At 37.3% G+C, this 22,929-nt stretch overlaps 1 protein-coding gene across 1 annotated transcript in view; it reads right to left on the bottom strand.

Moving 5' to 3' along the window:
• PAPPA (pappalysin 1) overlaps window positions 1-22,929 on the bottom strand; it is a 290,144-nt gene that overhangs the window by 205,142 nt on the left and 62,073 nt on the right. Inside the window, 2 exon segments of the mRNA XM_043980172.1 lie at window positions 8,216-8,509; window positions 21,176-21,321. Coding sequence (XP_043836107.1) covers window positions 8,216-8,509; window positions 21,176-21,321 — 440 coding nt within the window.

The raw sequence follows: 22,929 nt of genomic DNA, 5'->3' as shown, positions 1-22,929 counted from the left end.
GATCCTGTGAATAATCTGAATGTTTCCTTGGCTAGTTGATGACAGAATCCAAATCAAATCTAGAACTTCTTTGTCCCTAGCCAGGGTTCTGGATGCCTTCTAAGACCCAGAAACAAACCCTGAGCAATAAAGATTCATCCTAGCCCTCCCACCTGCATCTAAATCTCCATTCCAGGAGTAGTGTGAGGAGGTTGTTTAAGCTTAAGTTGGAACAAATAACACTTTCCAGAGATTCATGGTCAGGGCTACTGCAGCTGGGACCCTGTGGGGAGTAAGGGGAGCAGTCTCAAAACAAGTCTTAAAATAAACTTGCTGCTGGTGATCCTTTGCTGTTAACTTGCCTTCCCTATCAAACAAACAGAAAAGAAGTTAAGGCAGGTTCAGGGGCTTTGGGAATGGCAACCTTGCCCTCAACTCTGAGGTGGAAGCAAAGGGATTGAATAGAGCTGACTGATTTCCCCAGTCAATGGTGATGATCAGCCCTCCAACATTCTGTAAAATCCCCAAATATGCCCGAAGGAAGCCAGAGAGTGCACAGTGGCTCTGAGCAAGTGCCATAAAAGGAAAATAAACTATATGATAATTAATAACAAGAGCTAACTTTTATATAACACTTACTAGGTTCCAGGCACTGTACTTGACAATTATTATCTCATGTGTTCCTCACAATGACACTGAGAGGTAGGTGTTATTATTATTCCCACTTTACAGATAAGGAAATTGAGGCAAACAGAGGTTAAGTGACTTGCCCAGGATCACACATCTACTAAGTGAATGAGGCTAACTTTGAGCTCAAATTTCCCTGACTCCAGGCCCAATATTCTATCCACTGTACCACATAGCTACCAAGGACCAAAGAAGGACCACTGAGGCAATGGCAGAAGAGCAAGGCCCCTGCGTTTGTGAACTCTCTGAAGATTCTTTGGGCTGCTCTTTACTAAATAGCTTTAGATTCCACTTCTGAGGTAGCATTTGGAGCCATTTGGGGAATATCAAGGGATTTTCATAATAACCATAGGCATCATAGTAAAGAGAAGTAGGCTTGGCATCATAAGGCATGGGTTTTGATCTCAACTCTGTTATTATTTCTGTGACTTCAGCAAGTGACTTAGTCCCTCTAGGTCTCAGTTTCCCCATTTGTAAAATGAGGGGAGTGGATTAGGTCATCTGCAAAGTCCCTTGCTTATTCTATATCCTAAAAAGGCTTTTCCCCACTTCAAACAACCTGAGTTAGCAACAACTCATGATGAGACCTTCTCTCCCCCATTCCTGTTTCCTTGGCTTAGCATCACACAATCACCCTAGGAGCCAAGTATCTGGTTCTGCATCTGATTACTGAGAAATACACTGTTCCTACAATTGAAATAAGAGTTACAGGCAAATCAATCACAGCATCAACAAAAATCTATTGACTGCCCACTTTGTATGTGGTATTGCCCTCTACATGTGTGTTGGGGTAGGGGGGTGACACACAGGTGAGGATGTCCAAGTGAAACACAGTACACGGAAAACCCTTTGAGAGCAAAGTAGCCTATGGAAGAGATGGTGAAGTTAGATCCCAAAGATGTGAGTTTAAATTCCACTCGATCCTTACTGTATAATTGAAAAAGCAGCTTAACCTCTCTTGGTGTCAGAAGATCTAGATACATAAGTGGGGAAAGAGAAGGGAATATGCATTTATATAGCACCTGTTATATACACAGTGACAGGCACTATGTTAAGAGCTTTTTACAAATCTCTCATTTGATCCTCACAACAACCCTAGAAGGGAGATGCTATTATTATCCTCGTTTTCCAGTTGAGAAAACTGAGGCAGACAGGTTAAGTGAATTGTCCAGGGTCAGCAGCTAGTCAAGATGTGAGGCTGGATTTGAACTTGTGTCTTTTTTACTCCATTTTTTTTTCAACTACTCAAAGTTTCTCTACAACTTCAAAGTTTTTCTATACTCTAAGAGAGAAAAGAGCAAAGGGAAAAGAGAGAAAAGGATTCTGGGACCATTTTATTTAAAAGCTTAAAGCTTGAAATGAACTAAGGCTTGTAAAAACACTAAGGAAATAAAAGGATCTTTTTTTCTGGAAGAATAACAAGGAAGGGATAGATCTGCTGCTGGAGACATATGCTTATAGTGTTAGCAGATAATAAAGTAAACACAGCATTATTCAAATTCTATTTGGAGTCTTCCAAATGGATAAAGATGGTAGGGTAGGGGCAAGTAGCTCTTCCCTCTGCCCATTCTCTCTTGATTCTAATTTTCTGAATTCAGTATGAAGCAGCATATAGGCAAGGCAGTGGTAAGAAAATGGGTTCTGGGACCCATAATGATGACAAGAATACTATCTAGACAATAAGACAAAGTCCCAAAGATGATAACATCTTACACTTATCCAGCTCTTTCTCTATTGGAAGGCACCCTTTTAATAAATGACCTCACTAAACCTCTCATTCCTGTAGAATGCATAAGGATCACAGCCCACTTTGGCTTATCTGTGCTAATTGAAGGGCTCAGGGCCAATGTTTAATAAAATAATTAAAAAGCCCAAATCAATTAACTTAAAATCATTTATATCAAAGTTTGGAGTACATTTTCTGAATTCTTTTTGGCAGACTCTCCCTTCAAATTACATTTTTTCTCTGGTTAATAATGGCTTAAAATCATGGAATTCTAGAGCTGGAGGAATCACAGAAAATAGCTCAGAAAGAATATGGAATGTTAAAACATAGAGTGTTAGAACTGAAAGGGGAACTTAGAACATCTAGTCTAATCCCTTCATTTAGCAGTTGGCAAAATGAGACTCAGAGAGGGAAACTATCTTCAGGTTCACATAACTAGTTAAGCAAAGAGTTGGGACTAGAACCCCTTCTACTAACTCCCAGGCCAGTGTCTCTTTTCTACTTTTGCTTTTATTCTCCTGGGCATACAAAACTGAAGACAAGGGTAAGGCAGCCTTAATGTTGCTCTTTATCATACAGAAACCAGTCTAGGGGTCAGCTGGTTGTAAATAATAAGTAATTGAGAATTCAAACCTGAGTGACATGAATCAGTTAAGCATTGGCTTGTTCACCAAATTCTGACATACTAGGCTAGGTGGGGGAAGGAGGGAAAGGTCACAAGGAAGTATTTTCTGAAACTTGAGTGAGATAATTTTAAGAGAAAATTTAAAAGACCAATGTAACACCATAAATTATAAACTCGGGATCCTCATTATATATAAGATTTGGTATAGAAAGGATATAGGAAATTATGCAAACAGCTTTAGGACAAAAACAGGAATGGCTCTTCACAGAAGTTGGAGCATAGCTCTCCTTGCACCTCCCATTGTACTTTGCATCTCTCTTAATCCATAATTTGTCTTTAATTGCATTTATTTGTCTTAGTTACTTTCCTAGATTGTAAGCAAACTGAGGTCAAGTTTTATCTCTCTCTCTCTCTCTCTCTCTCTCTCTCTCTCTCTCTCTATATATATATATATATATATATATATATATATATATATATCTTTTCATTTTAAAGCACAGAGTTTTTTTAGCTTTTTTTTTTCAGTTTCAAATTCTCTCTCCCATTTCCCACCCAATGAAAAGGCAAAACAAATGTCCATATTAGCCATGTTAAAAAGAAATGAAGAGGGGCAGCTAGATGGCACAGTGGATAGAGCACCGGCCCTGGAGTCAGGAGGACCTGAATTCAAATCCAGCCTCAGACACTTAACACTTGCTAGCTGTGTGACCCTGGGCAAGTCACTTAGCCCCAATTGCCTCACTAAAAAAAAAAAAAAAAAAAAAAAAAAAAGAAATGAAGAGAGGGCAGCTCGGTGGAACAGTGGATAGAGCACTGACCCTGGATTCAGGAGGACCTGAGTTCAAATCTGGCCTCAGACACTTGACATTCACTAGCTGTGTGAACCTGGGCAAGTCACTTAACCCTCATTGCCCCGCCAAAAAAAAAAGAAAAAAAGAAATGAAGAGAAAGAAAGAAAAAAATCCTCAATCTTCACTGGTTTAGGTCACAAGATCATATTTGTCACATAGAAGGAATTTTGCCAAACTCCCTTCTTTACCTATTTTTTTTTAATTTGTAGTATTGAAATTGTTCTTTAATTTTTTAGTAGAATTCAGCTGTAAATTCATCTGGCCCTGGCTTTTTTTTTCCTTAGAGAGCTTTTTTATACCTTATTTGATTTCTTTTTCTAAGATATGTTTATTTAAATATTTGATTTCCTGTTCTGTTAATCTGGGCAATTTTTATTTTTGTAAATATTCATTTCATTTATGTTATAAATTTTGTTGGCATATAATTGGGCAAAATTGCTCTTAGCAATAGCTTTTATTTCCTCTTCATTGGTTATAAATTCATCTTTTTTTTTTTTTCATTTTTGATACTGGTAATTTGGTTTTCTTTCTTTTTTAAAATCAAATCAGTAGGAGGCAGCTAGGTGGTGCAATAGATGAAGCACCAGTCCTGGATTCAGGAGTACCTGAGTTCAAATCCGGCCTCAGAACTTGACACTTACTAGCTGTGTGACCCTGGGCAAGTCACTTAACCCCCATTAACCCACCAAAAAAAAAATCAAATTGGTCAATTATTTATCTGCTTCCAACCCCTCCCCCCCACAAAAAAAAGCATCTGGTTTTATTTATTAGTTCAATGATTCGTTATTTTACTTTGAATTTTGTTCATCTCTCCTTTGATTTTCAGGATTTCTATCTTGGTGTTTAGTTCAGGGGTTTTAAGTTGGTTTTGGTTTGGGATTTTTTTTTTTTTTAGATGTATGCCCAATTCATTGGCCGGATCTTTCTCTCTTTTTTTGTTTTGTTTTGTTTTGTTTTTCAGGGCAATGAGGGTTAAGTGACTTGCCTAGAGTCACAGAGCTAGGAAGTGTCAAGTGTCTGAGGCCAGATTTGAATTCAGGTCCTCCTGAATCCAGGGCTGGTGCTTTATCCACTGTGCCACCTAGTTATCCAGATCTTTCTCTCTTTTACTGATATAAGCATTTAAAAACATAAATTTTCCCGTAAGTACTGCTTTGGTTGCATCCCACAAATTTTGGCATGTTGTTTCACTGTTGTCATTATCTTTAATGAAATTATTGATTGTTTCTATGATTTGTTCTTTGACCTACTTATTCTTAAAGATTAGGTTTCCAATTAATTTTTAATCTATGCTTCAAGGGGCCTTTATTGAATGGAATTTTTATTGCATTATGGTCAAAAATACCTTGTCTTTTTCATCTTTGTTTCCCCTAAGAAAACTCAGGAAATACTTGTTGAATGAATAAATGCATGGATGTATGAATGAATGAGTGAGTGAGTGAGTAAGTGAAAGAGTGAGTGAAAGAGTATGCAAATGAATGAATGAACATGCTAGATCTTTAAAGCTGATATTAAAGAGAATAACCAAGTTCTCCCATGACACTGTTCCCCTGGAGCCACTACTGGCAATAGAACTGGGAACTAAAAAAGCCTTAGAACTAAACTAATATAACAACTAAATGGCATTAGTATTTATCAAATGACTACTATCTACAAGGTACTCCACTAAATGCTAAGGTTCCAGAGATAAAAATGGTTTAGTGTTGCCCTCAAGGAGATTACAGTCTTGAAAGCTATGTATAATAACTTAAAACCTAATTCTTTTTAGTCTTTGTATATCTGTAAAAGCTTGGACACCGAGAATATCACATAATGGTGAGTCCTAAAGTTCTGTTACATAGCAGTTCTTCCTGTGCTAAATTAAGGCTCTAGCTTAATCAATTTAAAAATGAGATCTAATGCATGAGTGGGTTAAAAGTAAGGTAATAAGGGGCAGCTAGGTGGCACAGTGGATAAAGCACTGGCCCTGGATTCAGGAGTACCTTAGTTCAAATCCCACCTCAGGCACTTTACACTTACTAGCTGTGTGACCCTGGGCAAGTCACTTAACCCTCATTGCCCCACAAAAAAAAAAAAAAAAGTAAGGTAATAAGGTGGCACAGTGAATAGAGTTAGAGTCCAGGAAGACCTGAGATCAAATTCTGTCTCAGATACTGACTAGTCATGTGACCTTGGGCTTTAGTTTCCTCATCTGTAAAATAAGAGGCTTAGACTCAATGAGCCTTAAGTTCTCTTCCAGATCTATAGTTATGATTTTGTTATCTTATAAAATATAAATGGGGGCAGCTAGGTGGCGCAGTGGATAGAGCACCAGCCCTGGAGTCAGGAGGACCTGAGTTCAAATCCGGCCTCAGACACTTGACACTTACTAGCTGTGTGACCCTGGGCAAGTCATTTAACCCCAATTGCCTCACCAAAAAATATATATATATATAAATGGGAAGTCATTTTATCTTTATTATTATTTTTATGGCATTAAATTATCTCTAGTTTTTTGCCTACTCTAAGTATATTTGTTTTTCTCAAATCACTCTCTCATCTGATTTCATAGTACTTTGTAATCTTCTTATGTAGTTATCATATTTATCTATATACATTTATTATTATCCTTACTAGATTGTAAACTGTTGAAGGTGAGGACTATGTCATAGTCATCTCTCCATGACTCCTATTACATGATGAAATCCAGTACACATGGCAAGTACTTAATAAATGTCAAATATCGATGATGAATGAGATAGATTCTGTCCCAAAAGAGAAAATGAGTTGTCCAAGATCTCAAGGAATGGACTCCCATTTCCTATATACAGAGTTCTGCTGAGTCCATCAGACCCCACTGCTAGAGCAAGATCTGCCTTGAGTAGCTTAGCACTGAGAACCCGATCCTGTCCTGCTTTTTGAATTTAATCCAGCTGCTTTTGTCACACCATCTATCACAGAGACTAAGGAAAACAAACATTTCAAAGCTGCTTTAAATATGCTTTTGTGGGTGCAAGTTTGTTATTGTAGTTCAGTGAATTAGTTCTGCTCTGAATGGGTCAGTGAAAAAGAAAAGGAAAGAAAAGAAAAGAAAAGAAAAGAAAAGAAAAGAAAAGAAAAGAAAAGAAAAGAAAACAAAAGAAAAGAAAAGAAAACAAAAGAAAAAAGAAAAAGAAAATGAGGAAGAAAAGATTTATTTTATGGTGGTCTGGTAGCTAATGGCAGCTCCTAAGCTCCCAAGGGGAAGGAATACATCCCAACTCATGCTATTGTTAATTCTGCCTGTACACTAAGCTATCTGCAGGAAAGGTGCTAGAGACAAGTCAAGTCAGTAAGCATGTATTCATATTTAATATGTACAAGGTGTTGTGAATAAAATGTAATCATAACTACTGAGTGACTGGACTATGGGAGGTTAAATCTGGCCCCCATCATGGATCCTGTAGGGATCTGATTTTGTGCAAATAACGTGGTACTCTTTAGAATGCTTATGTATCTTATTTATCTTTATTTGTTATGGGAGCTTCACACTCCCTGAGGGCACTGGTCCTAGAGGACAGGTCTCATGCCTGCCTGGAGGCTAAAAAACTTGATAGCAGGCTATTGTTCTTAGAGTTCATAGAATCTGACCATTTGAAAGTAACTTAAATTGTCAGAGTTGGAATGAACCCAAGAGAGCATTTTGTCCAATTATTTATTATATTAGATGAGGAAACTGAGTCTCAGAGATTTGTTTTATTTCCATTGAAACTAGTCTGTATAAAGGGGGAAAATATAGAAAAAATAAAGTGTCTTTACAGACTCTTGGATGCAGAGAAAAAATTAAAAGGGATCAGCCATTTTCAACAAATGAGGAAGTTTTTGTTTTGGAATCTCCTCCAAATGGTAATATGCAAAAAAGTGACATTATTGTTGTTATCATCATTGTAACTGTTGATAGCAATACAAAATATTTCTATACAGCTTTCACACTTATAAAGCAATTTCCCCGTTACAATCTGTGAATTAGTTAATGAAAGCGTTTATTTATCTCAGATGTGAAAACTGAGATTTGAGAAAAATGACTTGCTCAAAGTCATACAGCTAAGTGTAGAAAACAAGATTTATAAAGTGTTTTCAACTTTTCAGTTTTCCTTCATTATCTCTCCTTTGATCCTCACAATACCCCTTTTGAGGCATTATCACCTCATTTAATAAATGAGGAGACCATGGGCTATATAAAGGGAAAACAACTTATTGGAGAGCATGAATCAAATTACATCAGAAGAGACTTAGATTACAAGAATTTTGACCACCAATCCTGTCCTCTCTATGTCCAACATGCTATATGAGAATAGTGGCAAATTCATGCAGACCCAAGTTAAGTACCTGCATAGCTCATGAAGTTGTTGTATGGTGTGTTGAGGAAGGTCCGGAAGCCACATGTATCATTCCCTGGTGCTGGATCCCCACACAACTTGTGCTTGGGAGCTGGGTTGGTATCACTGCAGAGGTCTCCAGTCTCAAAAGAAGGCTCAATCTCCATGCATGGGTCACTGCAGGACTGGATTTCTGATATGCCTCGAAAGATATGGTAAAGCCCTAGACTATGCCCAATCTCATGGGTCATTGTGTGGGTGTGTCCAGGGATGCCATAGAATGATGGATTCAGGACGATGCCACCTGCAAGGAGAAAACCAGGTAAATTGAGAAGTGGAGTGACGGTAAAACTACATATAACTGAGAATTACAGAATGAATCAATCAATAAACATTTATTAAGCATTTATTCTGTCCCAGGCAATCTCAGAGTTTGAATTGGAAATGACCTCAAGGAATCATCTTGTTCAACTTATCCTAAAGAGGAATCCCCTCCAAGAAACTAATGTCAAACGAAGCATGTATGTGGGGAAAGAAAAACAAAGAAAAAACCCCAAAATTCTCGTTCTTCTACCTGGTAACTCACCAATCCTGACCTTATTTATTCAGCTTGTTGTTCGTGGTACTGTTTTTGGTTCCAGTTTCTCCAGATGGGAGGATTTCTCTAATGACCTGTTTGTATACAACACCCGGCACATTTCTGGTAGCTAGTAATTTTGAAGAAACATTAAAAGGAAAAAAAACAACCTTGCTAGTAACTTCCCAAGACATGGCACAAAGAATTCAGTTGGATTTCACCTTCCTAGGAGGTCCCTTTCTGGTTCTCAATCTATGATTCCATGATCCTATAGAAGGGCTGTGTGTTCATTAGGTTCCAACAAGGTTTGCAAAGTGATGGCTACCAAAACTATAGAATCACAGAATCATACATATCAGAAATGGAGAAAGACCCTGAAACATAAAATGCTAAAACATAAAAGATAGACCATTAAAGATGCAAAGGACCTTAGGGATCCACTAGTCCAACTACTTCATTTATAGATGAACATACTGTGGACTACAGTGGCTCAGACTCAATGGTTAATAAATTGTAGTACTCATTCATGGATGGTGAGGTTTAGGTTTGACCATATAACTACTGAATTTAGCAAGTGGGTAGGTACCATGATGTAATTCTATAGACTCGGTACCCTAGGACCTGACCCAGTGGCTTGCAGGAGTGATCTTTATGCCTTAGCTAGATCTTCACAAATCAAATCAAAAGATTTATCCTGGGGCAGCTAGATGGCGCAGTGGATAGAACACTGGCCCTGGAGTCAGGAGTACCTGAGTTCAAATCCAGCCTCAGACACTTAACACTTACTGGCTGTGTGACCCTGGGCAAGTCACTTAACCCCAATTGCCTCACTAAAAAAAAAAAAAAAAAAAAAGATTTATCCTGTTTTTACCTTTTTGAATGCAATTTCTTCCCTGCAAAAACCTAACCTTTCAGTGACTCCAGACAGTTCTATAAAACACTATACAATGCAGAAAAGGTATCCTAATCAGGAATCCCTTACACTAATAAAAATCATAGGTCTAGTCTGAAAAAGAAAAAAAGCCCACAAAAACCCCATAGATCTACCATGACCCAATACTTTATTTTCTCTATCTATCCTTTTGACATTCAATTAAGAAATAATGTATTAATGGAGTCATGTGGAAGACATGGTAATAGATTCTAGAGATATGAAGGGGAAGAAAAAAAGATACTCTCCTAAACCTCATGGAGTTTATAATCTAATAATCTGCTTTCAGGAAGTCTTCTCACTCTTCTCTATCCTAAAATTATAGCATAGAATCATAGAATAGACTTTTTAAAAAAAAATAAATTTTTATTGATGTCTTTTTTTTTTTTCCATTCTCATAGTTTTCCCAGTAACATTCTACTTCCTAGGAAGCAATCTCATATAACAAATAGTATTTTTAATCACAAAAAATAAAGAAGAAAAAAGAAAAAGAGAAAAAATAACCAGCAAAACAGATCAATACATTGAAAAAGTCCAAAAACACATGCAAAATCCTGCAAAAAGGGGCGGATTAAGAGGGTACTCTCATATATCTTATTCAGAATCATGTTTATTCTTTATAATTTTGTAACAACAACTTTTGATATGTGTGTGTACATGGTTGTCTTTCCATTTACATTTTTGTACTCGTCCATATTATTTTCTTGGCTCTGCTTCAGTCTGCATCAGAGTGTGTATATATATCTATATCTATATATCTATCTATAGATATATCTATCTTTCCATAATTCTCTGTCTTCATTACATTCATTATTTCTTACAGGATAGTGATATAGAATAGACTTTCAACATTATGTAGCCCAACATCCTAATTTTCCAAACGAGGAACCTAATATCAATGAAAAAACATAAATCACTTTTACAAGGTTAGTCAATAACTTGGAGGATGGGACAGAAGTGGCCCCAATCTTTCCTGGTACCTAGTTTAGTGATTGCAGGTTTATAGATGAAGATTTGGGAGGGACCTCAGGATGGATAGTGGAAAAGACACTTGTTCTGAAGCCAAATCCCATCTCTAATGTATTCTATCTGTGTGACTTTGGGCAAAACACTTAATCTTGCTGGCTCTTGTCTTCCTCAAACGTAAAAGGTGGGAGTTGGACTGGATAGTCTCTTAGGATCTTTTCCAGCTATAGATCTATGATTTTCCTGCCATCAATTTTGGTCCTCTCATTTTATACAGATGAGGAAATGGAGGCCCAGGCAAATTAATTGACTTGCCCAGAAGCACACTAGCACTTAGAGTAAGAGGCCAGATTTGAACTCTGGTCCTCTCACTCCAAAAAGATATCAGAAATCATCTAGTCCAACTATCTCTTTCTTACTTGTAAACTAGCATGGTTAGGTAACCTAAGGATCTGGATAGGAATGCTAGAATAAAAAAAGGTCCTGGATTTGGGAAGAGTCAGCCAGAGAAGTCTTCATGAAGAAAGGGAGACATTTCCTCAGGATTTGGAAGGAATAGAAAGGTTGCGACTTGGCTGAGAGATAACAGATCACCCACAGTGAGGAGAGAAAGACTGAAGAGAAGGAGAGAATATTGAAGTATGAGTAGGGTTGTGCTAGAGCCAGTTTGATCTGGCTCATGGCAACTTACTGTTCAATTTTCAGAGAAACCTTTTACACCTTTGAAATCAGCAAATGCTACAAATTAGGGATTGATTCATTGTTGATTCTCTAGACTTAAGAAACTGATGGAGAAAATGTTAATAGTGTGTATTAGAATTGAAAGTATGTCATGGGTATGTACACACACACATATACATACAGAGGGGGAGGGAGGAAGGGGGAGGGAGAGGAAGGGAAGGAAGGGGAGAGGGAAAGAAAGAGGGAGAGGGAGAGAGAGAGGGAGAGATAGAGGAAGATCCCATTGTTAAACATCTATTGGAACACATCTAGATGTGAATGAGAATTGGGTTTTCCATGAGAAAGAAATCCCAGTATAGTCTAGGGAACATACAAAATACCCCCTTAATAGAGGTAAACTACATGCTTTGTTTCCCAGTGTCTGGTACAGGGCCTTTTGCATGGTGGAGACTTAAAAACTGCTTTTTATACTAAATTGAATGAAGTGCTTCATGAAATATATGTGGATATCAACTGAGGTTGGGGGAAAGCCCATCTCTAGTAGAGGCAGAGAAATACAGCAGAAAGAGCAATGAACTTGGAGTCAGGAGACCTCAGATATTCACTAGCTCCATGACTGTTGATGGGAATTCATTGGATGAGACAAGCAGAGGAGATGCTGAAAACAAATGTTATATAATTAGAGTACAGTGTTCCACTCTGAATACCAAATTTTGAAAGGGACAATGGCAAATTGAGGTATATTCAGAGAAGAGAAACTAGAAGGGTGAAAAGACTTGAAGTCACGTTATGTAGAGTTCCATTGAAAGAACTGAGAATATGATTCAGTTGGAGAAGAGAAAATTTAAGTGGGATATGATTGTGACCTTTAGATTTCTGTAGGGCTGTCATGTGGATGTGTAATAGATGGGGCATTCCCCTTGGAGTCAAGAAGACCTGAATTCATGCCCATTTGGGGCACTTATTACCTGTGCGACCTGTGCAATTTACTTAATTTCCTTAGGCTTCATCTTCATTTATCTATAAAATGGGATACTCAAAGGTACCCTCCAGCTCAAAATCCTATGATAATGATTCTTGTGTGTGTGCAAGCACGCATGTGTGTGCCTGCATGCATGTGTATGTGTTTGTGTATGCACACATGTGGGTGTGTGATGGGCCCCTTTGGCAGTCTTGGGAAACCTATGGACCCCTTCTCAGAATAATTATTTTAAATTCATAAAATAAAATACATGGGATTTATGAAGGAAATCCATTATATTGAAATACAATAATCCAAAAAAAATTTTAAATACAACTTCCCGCATCCTAAGGTAAATGATCCCTGTCATATGGAGGGGTTTTTGTTACCCTGTTATGCAAAATTACCACTATGAGGTAGGAGAAGTTATATGGAGATGATTTTAAATTCAACATAAGAAAACAATGATTTTTTTTAATCACTTAGAATCATTCAACAATGAATGAATGGGCTTCTTCATGAAGTAGTAATTTCCCAGTCATGGATAATGTCCAAACAAAGTGTGTATAACCACTTGTCAAGAATGTGGTACAGGGCATCAGATGTTTTGTATATGAGTTTGAGCTAGCTGCTTGGTTAAGTCCCTTGGAGCTCTAAGATATATTGACTGAGATGGGTTCCATAGTGGTCCAACTGGCTGACTGGAGCTCAAAGACAATTTTTGCAGCACTGAGCTATACATCCTGTACCACTTAGCTGAAAATAAACAAGAGAAAAGCCCTCTGAAATGGAATATTTCTGTTTCTGTATATTTTATGATCCTTGGAGAAATAGCACCTTCGCACAAAGTGAGCTAAATTTTAAGACGTACCCAAACTTTAAAGCACACATTCATGTCATGGAAGGTTAATATTTAGGGCTGAGCAAACTTGTAAGTGCCCCATCAAATTCAAGAAAAACTGATGTTGCGAAGAATGATGACAGAATAAAATTTGACTGTAGTATCCTGTTAATTTGGGGAAACAAGACTGGAGCAAGATTTTAACCAAGGGAGTTTATCACTAGTGAAACTGCTGGGATGACAAGCTCACTAAGTTATGGTGAATCACAGATTCTATTAATTCTGCTCTGCTCAATACTTTCTCCTGTAAGGATAAAGGAGAATGCATGAGGACAGCTATGGGAGGAATAAAAAAAATCTAAGACAGGAGATCTTTCCTAGGTTTTTTGTCAGACATAATATGAAACTCGCTGTCTTTTTCTCCAGGATACCTTAGCTTAGCTCTAAGGCAAGGAGATAGAAACAATTAATATAAACTGGAATTGACTGCAGTTGATAGGGACTGGTCAGGCAAGGAATGAATGTTTTCATTACTTATGATAATGTCTCTCTCATGTCAAGCAAAACCTACACCAGCTACAGTTCTCAAGCAGGGGATTTTACCTCATCTGATGTCTAGTATTTAGACAAGGACTACATGACATATTTCAATTTTTAAAAAATTAATAAGTATGCATTGGATTTGTGGTCATGAAAAGAATGGAATGGAATGAAAAATGAATCCACTGACTAAGAGGTAGAGAAGGTTGTTTGCATAAGAAATTTATTTTCCTTTTCATCACATATAGAGTCAACTTGAGGCTGCCTGATGAAAACTGGATACTAAAAAATGCCGTCAACCAATCCAAACAGTGAATCCAGATGAGAAAGCATCCCATTTACCTGGGCCCAAGCATACTCTAATGTCTTAAAAGTGTTATTTTGTGTTTCTTTTTTTTTGTTTGTATTTTTAAAATAGTTATTTTAAAAATAGTTATTTTAAAATTAAAATTTAAATTTAAAATTTAAATTTAAATTTAAAATAGTTATTTTAAAAATAAATAGTTATTTTAAAAATAAAAAGACCTGTTTTTTTTTGTTTGATGAATAAAAATAAAGAGCTTTATCATTTAACATTTAATAAATAACACAACAAAATAATTAATTAATGAAATAAAACTCTTTGGGTGCATTTTTTTCACATATATGTGTGTTGCTTAGCCACACACTTAGTGGGTAGGCAAGATTATGAGGGTGAGTATAATAAGTCTGCTTGATTATGATGACCCAATAATAGGGGTATAACTTTCTCTCTTGATCTATGAATCAACTTTTCATCTTGCTCTTTTTTTTTAACTCAAATAAAATACCACCTCCTCCATGAAGATTTCAGTAATTATCCCAGCTGGAAATCATCTTATAGACTCCAGAGCTAGAAGAAACCTTACAGGATATCTAGTCCAACCCTTTCATTTTACAGATGAAAAAATAAGACTTGGGGAAAGGGTAGGTGACTCACACAAGGTGAGTCAGCTAACAAATAGCAAAACCATGACTGGAAGCCAGGTTTCCTGACTCAGTACGCTGTTTCTTCCTCATCTAATCTTAGAACACGTTCTAACTGTTTTACACACTTATTATAGACTAATTTGTTATTTATCTGGGTACATGTCTAATTATTCCTATAAGGATAAGCTCCTTGACTTCAAGACCATATTTATTTTTGTATCCCTTATCTCATAGCAAAGTATATTGCTTATAGTATTTAATAAATGCTTTTTAGGGGTGTCTAGTTTAATAGTTTTTATTCTCTAGGACAGGACTTGCATTTCTACTTGCTCATAGTATTTACAAAGTGCAATGCCATTCATTTCTCTGCATACATTTAAGTATTCAGAATTTCCAGATTTTCACAATAGTTTAAATATTGCTTTTAAACTGCCACTGCCTTGACTATAAATTTGAATCCTTCAATTTTTTATTTGTTTTGTTTTTTGAAGGGCAATGGGGGTTAAGTGACTTGCCCAGGGTCACACAGCTAGTAAATGTAAAGTGTCAGAGGCCAGATTTGAACTCTGGTCCTCCTGAAACCAGAACCAATGCTTTATCCCCTGTGTCACCTAGCTGCCCCCAAATCCTTCAATTTTTAAAAATCTGTGTGTAATGTTCTTTCTTCTGGTGTGCTTAATCATCCTCTTCAGTGGTGGGTCCGGGTGAAGAACCTCCAAATGAGGCTGCTTTCCTCTCTGGGAACTCCCCAGGCATAGCTGTAGTATGGTATAACTTAGTATTAATCTGGTTATAGACCAGCAATTCTTTCTGCTGATGCTTGAATTCTTCCTTCTAAGCAGTCTGGTTCTTATCCAACCAGTTAATTATTTCTTTACATTTGTCAAATATCTTCTGTTTGCCTTCATGACCAATTCTACCTTGAAGTTTCTCATTCTGTACCACAGTCTTAATGTTGAAAGCATACGATTCAAGTGAGCTCTTAGAAGACACCCCATCTCTTTGCTTCTCTTTTTTCAGCCTTGTATTTCTCATTTTCCTGGACCTCAATGTCTTCTTTGCTCAGATGACCTTTGTCACTGGTGATGGTGATGTTATTTTCCTTGCCTGTGCTCTTATCCAGAGCAGAAACATTGAAAATGCTATTTGTTGCAATGTCAAATGTTATTTCAGCCTGAGGAACACTCTTGTGGCCAATGGAGATTTCTGAGAACTTCAACTTGCAAAGTAGTTGTCCTTTGTCATTATTCTGTCACCTTCATAAACCTGAATAAGAATACTAGCCTAGTTGTCTGAGTAGATGGTAAAGGTCTGTGTCTGCTTGTTAGAGATGATGGTGTTTTGTTTGATCAGAACTTTCCTAAGACCACCAGCAGTTTCAATACCAAGGGAAAAATGAGTGATGTCCAACATCAGCAAGTCCTAAACATTCTCAGAAATCTTCAGATGAGATGGAAGCCTGGGCAGCAGCACCATAGACAGCAGCTTCATCAGTATTGACATTCTTGTTGAGCTCCTTGTCATTGAAGGAGTTTCTGGATCTTAGGGCTATTAGTGCAACTATCCACCAAAATTGATGCCATGCATCTGTGACTTAGCTTGTTTGGCATGCCACAGGGCCTTTTCCACGGGATCCCAGGGGCCAAAGACAAGGTCAGCATTCAGATTTTCAAAATGGGCATGAGTGACAGAGGTATAGAAGTGAATCGATCTCACTACTTGACTGAGTTCTGGAAGAAAAGGTACATTTTGTACATTCACAAGTGATAGACATTAATCTCCAAGTGATATATTCTCATTGATGTCCTTGTACTTTCATTTTGAGTTCAGCAATGAAATGACTGACTATGTGGTTGTCCAAGTCCTCCCCACTCATGTGTGGACTTGACCTCAAAGATACCACCTTCAATGGTAAGAATGGAGACACTGAAGATGACATTCCAAGGTAAAATATTTCTCTATACACCTACTTTTTTTTAAAGCAATAGCAGCAGCAGTTGGATCATTGAAAATTTGGAGAACATTGAGACCAGTGATGGGTCCAGCATCTTTGGTGGCCTGATATTGGGAATCATTGAAGTAAGCTACTCTTCCCAATGTAAGCTTCAGCAATTTCTTTCTTCTTGGTAAAGAACATAGAAGATATTTCTGGATAGAAGCCTTTAGTTGCCACTTCATGCTGCACTTGGACCTTACATCTTCCTTCATCTTTCACCACTGTAAAAAGCCAATGCTTCAGGTTTGGCTAGGTGGCACAGTGCATAAAGCACCGGCCCTGGATTTAGGAGGACCTGAGTTCAATCCGGCTTCAGACATTTGACACTTACTAGCTGTGTGACCCTGGGCAAGTCACTTAACCCTTATTGCCCCACCAAAAAAAAAAAAAAAGCCAATGCTTCATGTCTAACTGTACAACTATATCATCAAATCTACTGTATTGGTGGGGTTCATTGTAACTCAATTCTTTGAAATGTCACTGATAAATGTTCTATGTTAGTGAAGGAGATGAAGATTGAGTAGTTCTATTTCATTGGTCAGTAGCCATGATCTCCACTTGTCCTCACTGGCGGAATCTCATACAGGAAAAAAAAAAATGATAAAATCAGAGCCAGCCATGGATCAATTCAACATGATTGCTGGGGCTCTGGGGGTCATTGATGACTGATGAAGAGTGAGAACAGTTGCTGATGAGCTGAGTTAGTACTTTTATAAATGCTTAGTAAATTTACAAATATCTAAATTTTACCAGGCATTTCCATATGTCTCTTTTATGGATTTCTTTTCTTTTTCCCTTTCTTCATGTTTATCATTTTGATGCCTAGAACAAGAATGGTCCAGGCCTTCAAAATCTCCCTGGAATCATAAGGAGAAGGATGGGCCCATAGAATGGTACCACCACCACCATCATCATCCACTAAGAACCAATAGCAATAGCCAATACTGATTGAGAACCTAATGAGTGTGTTAGACATTAGTGATACTAGGATATAAGATACAAGAGCCCTGCCCTCAAGGATATATTTATCTGGAGTAAAGGCTGCATGAATGGAATAGTGAGATACTAGACTCTTCTTGCTGATGAGAACTCAGTATGCATAGCTACCTTTTTTTTTTTTTTAACTTCCTCCTTCCTACTCAAAATGCTTTCTCAGCCCCCAGCCCATTCTACCACTTTACTACAGGAACAGTAATCACATCAACAATGCTAACACTTCTTCTGGAAAGAGCAAAGACTTTGATTGTATTATGACTATACTCATGATCCTGTGACTTCCTATACCAAAATACCCACTTTGGCCATACTTCTCTAAATGTTTTCTTTATGCCTATTGACCTGTAAGTTCTTTGAGAACATGGATGATATCTCTTTTGTATTTATTTCTTCAGTGCTTAGCCCAGTGCCTGACACATTATAAACACTTAATAAATGTTGGTTTTTTTCATTCATTCATTCATTCATTCAGTTTAAAACATACTATGGTCAGTTGACATTACTTTTTGGTTTAGGAGTGCCTTTAAAAAAAAAAAACTCACTATCTTCTCCTGAGTATGAAGCTAGATCTTTTTTTTACACCATAGTAGCTATTTATGTTTGGGTTCTTTTCTCTTTCCTTCTCATTTTAATTTTAATTTTTTAAGTAACATTATTATAATCTGGTTTATTAAGTTCAGAATAAAATAAAGAATTTTAAAGAAAGAAAGGAAGGAAGGAAGGAAGAAAAAATAAACTGTAAAGAGACCTGAACATTCAGATAACAAGTTTGGACTTTAACCTGTCTTTTAATGAGAGCTAATGAATATTTCATGGGGGAAGGGAAGGGGGAACAGTTTCTTCCTCAGTTCTCCCTGACTAGAAATGATATTTCCCCCTTCAGACTTCATACACTACTTTGTTTTATAATTATCTAGCAAATGTATCATGTAATATTGCTAACTCTATTCATCTATATGAGGCTGTAACTTCGTAAGTTTCCCAAAGCCCAACACAGTACTTTTCACACAGGATGTGTTTCATAAATTCCTGTTACATTATATTATGGAAAAGAGATTTTAGAAGAATGATTTTGTTGGCTGAGAGAGGAAGGATTGGACAAGGGAGAGGATGTAAGTAAAAAGAACAGTGAGAAGACATTGTTGTGAATGTCTAGGTGATGATTCCCTGAACTAGTGTGTTACTAGAAGGCCAGAAACTAAGTGCAAAAAAGAATTCCCACATTACCAAACAAAACTCTTCTCTGCTCCCCAATTCATGGTACCCAAACGTCTTTGGCCTGTGCCACAGAATCACAGGATTGCTAAAGCACAGTAGTCCCACATATCTTTCATTTGGAGGGAATGGCATGGAGAGCATTTAAGGTAGGGAAGTGGGATCAGGGAAAAGAGCTAAGTCTATGGATATTATGCTCAATTATCTTACATGCACTAGAACTATAGATGGGAGACTAGTTTTAATCAGCTGACAATCTTAGAAAAAAATAGATGTTGATTCTCTTACAAAAGGAACAATTCTGAATTTGAGCTTGTACTAAGGCATCTTATCACAAGACTGAATGCCTAAAACTAGACTTAGAGCTTCTGGGATATTGCAAATAAAAAAAGATTGCAATTTCTAATTTTTGTTCACTGAATTAAATAGTGGGTTAGAAAAGGTGAGAAAATCATAATCTAATGAGATTCAGGGATTACAGAAGAATAACCTGAGTGGTTTAACAGTATCTAAAAATATTAAGAGAATGAGCACAACATGATCCCCTATGGAGAATGTGTGGAAAGATATGAACAAAATTAATATAAGACGAGAAGTTCACAAGACATTGTGACCTGTAGCAGTCAAGGAAATACCCAAGCCCATGAGATCAGAGCATTGGAGGTTGCTTAAATTTCTATTTTTAAAAAAATTACTATATGTTATATACAATGAGTCATAATAATAGCTAACATCAACAAAGAGCTCTTTAAAAAAATATCCTCTCATTTGGTCCTCAAAACAACACTGGGAGGAAGCTGCTGTTATTGTCCTTTATTACAGAAGAGAAAACTGAAGCAGACAGAGATTAAGTGATTTGTCCAGAGTCACACAGCTAGGAAATATGGGGATTTTTGTTTTGTTTTGTTTTGTGAGGCAATTGGTGTTGTGACTTTCCCAGGGTCACACAGCTAGTAAGTGTCAAGTGTCTGAAGTTGGATTTGAACTCAGGTCCTCCTGACTCCAGGGCTGGTGCTCTATCCACTGCGCCACCTAGCTGCCCGTAGGAAATATCTGACATAGGTTTTGGCCTCAGATCTTCCTCATTACAGGTCCAATGGTCTACTATGACATTTGGTCTATTGATCAGAGAAGAAACCATAGAGATCATTTAGTCAAACCCACTTCTTTACTGATTTGTAAACTGAATCCTAGAGTTTATGTTACTCGCTCACGATCATATAGCAAGTAAGTGTTGGGCAGAGATGTACTCGAACTAGCTTGTATTGGCTCATGAGGGCTGATAATAAATTTTCAGCATGAACATTTGTACCTTGGAAATGGGCAAATGCTACAAATCAGGGATTGATTTATTGTTTTTTTTATTGTCTAGATTTAATAAAGTGATAGAGATTTAACATAAGAGGATGATGTGAATACAATTTTTTCTTCCCCCAAAGAGCCAAATCTTTAACTTTTACTGCCACAACCTTGCAGTAAGGTCTTGTGGCTCCTAACTGAATGATATTTCTACTATATCTCAATATGCTTTTCTTATTTTGTCTTTTTCTTAATGAAATATATTGACCACAGATTACAGTCAGACTGTAGAGTTAGAGAGAACTTTAAGGAAAATCTTGTCCAATAGCCTCCATATTCTCTCAAATATCTAATTCCTATTGTGAAATAACAATACCTATTACTGTAAGTTTGCTATAACACAGCCAAGTTAACAGGGCTCCTCAGACTCTAGGTGCCCCTTGGAAGATGGGCTCTCTGCTGGAAGCAACAATCAGTAAATAAAAGACCTGCCCTGACCTTTTCATTTCGGATGGGATAGAGTAAGTTGTACAGTTGAGTATATATGGAATGGGCCTGATCTTCATTACAAATCTCATACCATTATCTTTTTTCTCAAACTCATTTTTCCAAAAATCTCTATTATAATCCATGGCATCACCATCCTTCGAATCCCCCAGGCCATAATATTGGCATAATTCTCACCTCTCCACTCTCCCTTATTGTATATATCTATTACTAAATTTTGTCACTTCTATCTCGACCACACCTTTCTTATCTCTCCCTACTCTAATCAGAAACCCAGTACACTGCCTCAAAGGTCATTAACCCTGAATAGGAGTATGATAATTGAGGAAGAGGAAAGCTGTCTCAAGAACAAGGCTTAATCTGTTTAAAGCAGACACTTCTCCTGATCTTTCTAGAGAATACTATGGTGTGTCATCCAAAGACAAGGATTGGAATGATTAGACATTGGAAGTAAATTGGCCTCCATGTGGCTTACCTCCCAATGAGAAAACCTTCTGGTGTTTGAGACTCACCTAAATGCATCAGTGCCTCCTTGTCCCAAGGCCAAGTTGCAACTCCAGCCAGCTCCTCCTCTGAGGAATTTGCAAAGAAGATGTTAAGGTGTGTGGATCCATCCAATTTAAGAATGTTCTTCAATTCATTGACATCCAAGTAGGCTCTGCAACAGAAATATATTTTGCTTTTATTTCTGTAAAGGGATGGGACTACAGAGAGGGACCCTGATGTAGCTTGGAAGAAAGGGTCACACCAGGAAATAGGAGCTTCCCAGAAAGGTACAAAATGTCTTTTCCTGAGCCAGCAGTTCTAAACATGCTTTCAGTGGTCATTTGGCAATGACAGATATTTTGATTTTGACCCTGTAGGGCCCTTTACAATTTTTTATTAGGTGAATTATTCTCTGAAAATTGCCTTACTGTTTGAATTTGTTTAAAAGATAATAAATGTTCTCCCAGAATGGGATCAGTGCCTGCTATTTCCTTATTAAGCCCAATAAATTTTCACAACAGGCATGGTCAGACTTGCTGATTCAAGAGGTTCTACAGACAGAAAAAGGATTAAAGGGTGTGTTATCACGATGAACAATTCACTATTCCTTTCAGTAGAGTGTACTGCCTTTAGAAAATCACAGTAGTGTGAAAGTCACTATGCATTTAAGCATCCAATATTGTTGCTGCTTTTATGCAGCATTAAACAAAAATATATTAATCTTACTGTTTCAGGAACTGTGCTAGACACTGGTAATACAAAGATGAAAATGAAACAGTACCTGTCCTCAAGGAGCTTACATTCCATCAGAAGAGACAAAATGGAAATTTAGGAAATTAAAGAGAAGAGAGAATGAGAGTAATTATATTTACACACACACACACACACACACACACACACACACATATATATACATACACATACATGCATGCATGCATAGATATGTATTTGTGCCTATATATGTGTGTGTACACACACATGTATATATGCAATATATAGTCATGGTCAGGATAGAAACTAGGAGAATCAGGAGAGATTTTATGTAGGTGACAGCACTTGTGTTGACCTTTTAAAGGAATGTAAGGATTCTAAGAGGTAAGATGAAAAGGAAGCACATTCTAGGCATGTGGGATAACCCGTGTAAAGGCATGGAGTGGGGAAATGGATTCTCATGTACAAGGAACCCCAAGTATGCTATCTTGTTCATGAAGAGTTTTTCTGCTCATGTTTATTTCATTGGAACAGTTGAGAAGAGGTATGTTTTTCTATTCACGGCTTAAATCGTTTACCATTTTATACCAAAAATGTATCAGAGAAAGTCTAATAAGAATCAGATAGTGGCCCTAAAACAATTTACTTTCTTTTCCTGCTTATTTTATTTGCTCTTCATAGCATTTTCTGTCTACAGGGATAGCTTGTGAGTGTCTTTCAGATTTATGGAAGTGGTCTATAAAATGTGGACTCTAAACCTATCTTCTGCCTATGTGATCAGAGAATAGGAGGGTGGGAATATGAGCTAATCAGCAGCATCCACATTCCTGCAATAGCCACATGTATCCCTTATCCCTCAGCAGTCACTTACTCAATCTCCTCCCTCAGCTGGGTCAGCTCTCAACATGCCCCTTAATAGCCAAATATGGGGTCCTGGAGCAATTATCACCTAACTTTTTCCCAAATGTGTATCAACATATATGCAGGTACAACTGAGAAAATTCACCACCCTTCCTCCTAAGCATACCTAACCTCTGTACTTCAAATCTTCCTGTGATTCCAGGAGGTC

This window comes from Dromiciops gliroides, chromosome 2 (genome assembly GCF_019393635.1).
Source record: "Dromiciops gliroides isolate mDroGli1 chromosome 2, mDroGli1.pri, whole genome shotgun sequence".
Lineage (NCBI taxonomy): Eukaryota > Metazoa > Chordata > Mammalia > Microbiotheria > Microbiotheriidae > Dromiciops > Dromiciops gliroides.
Note: the sequence above shows the minus strand (reverse complement) of the source record. Positions and strands in the feature narration are given on the sequence as shown.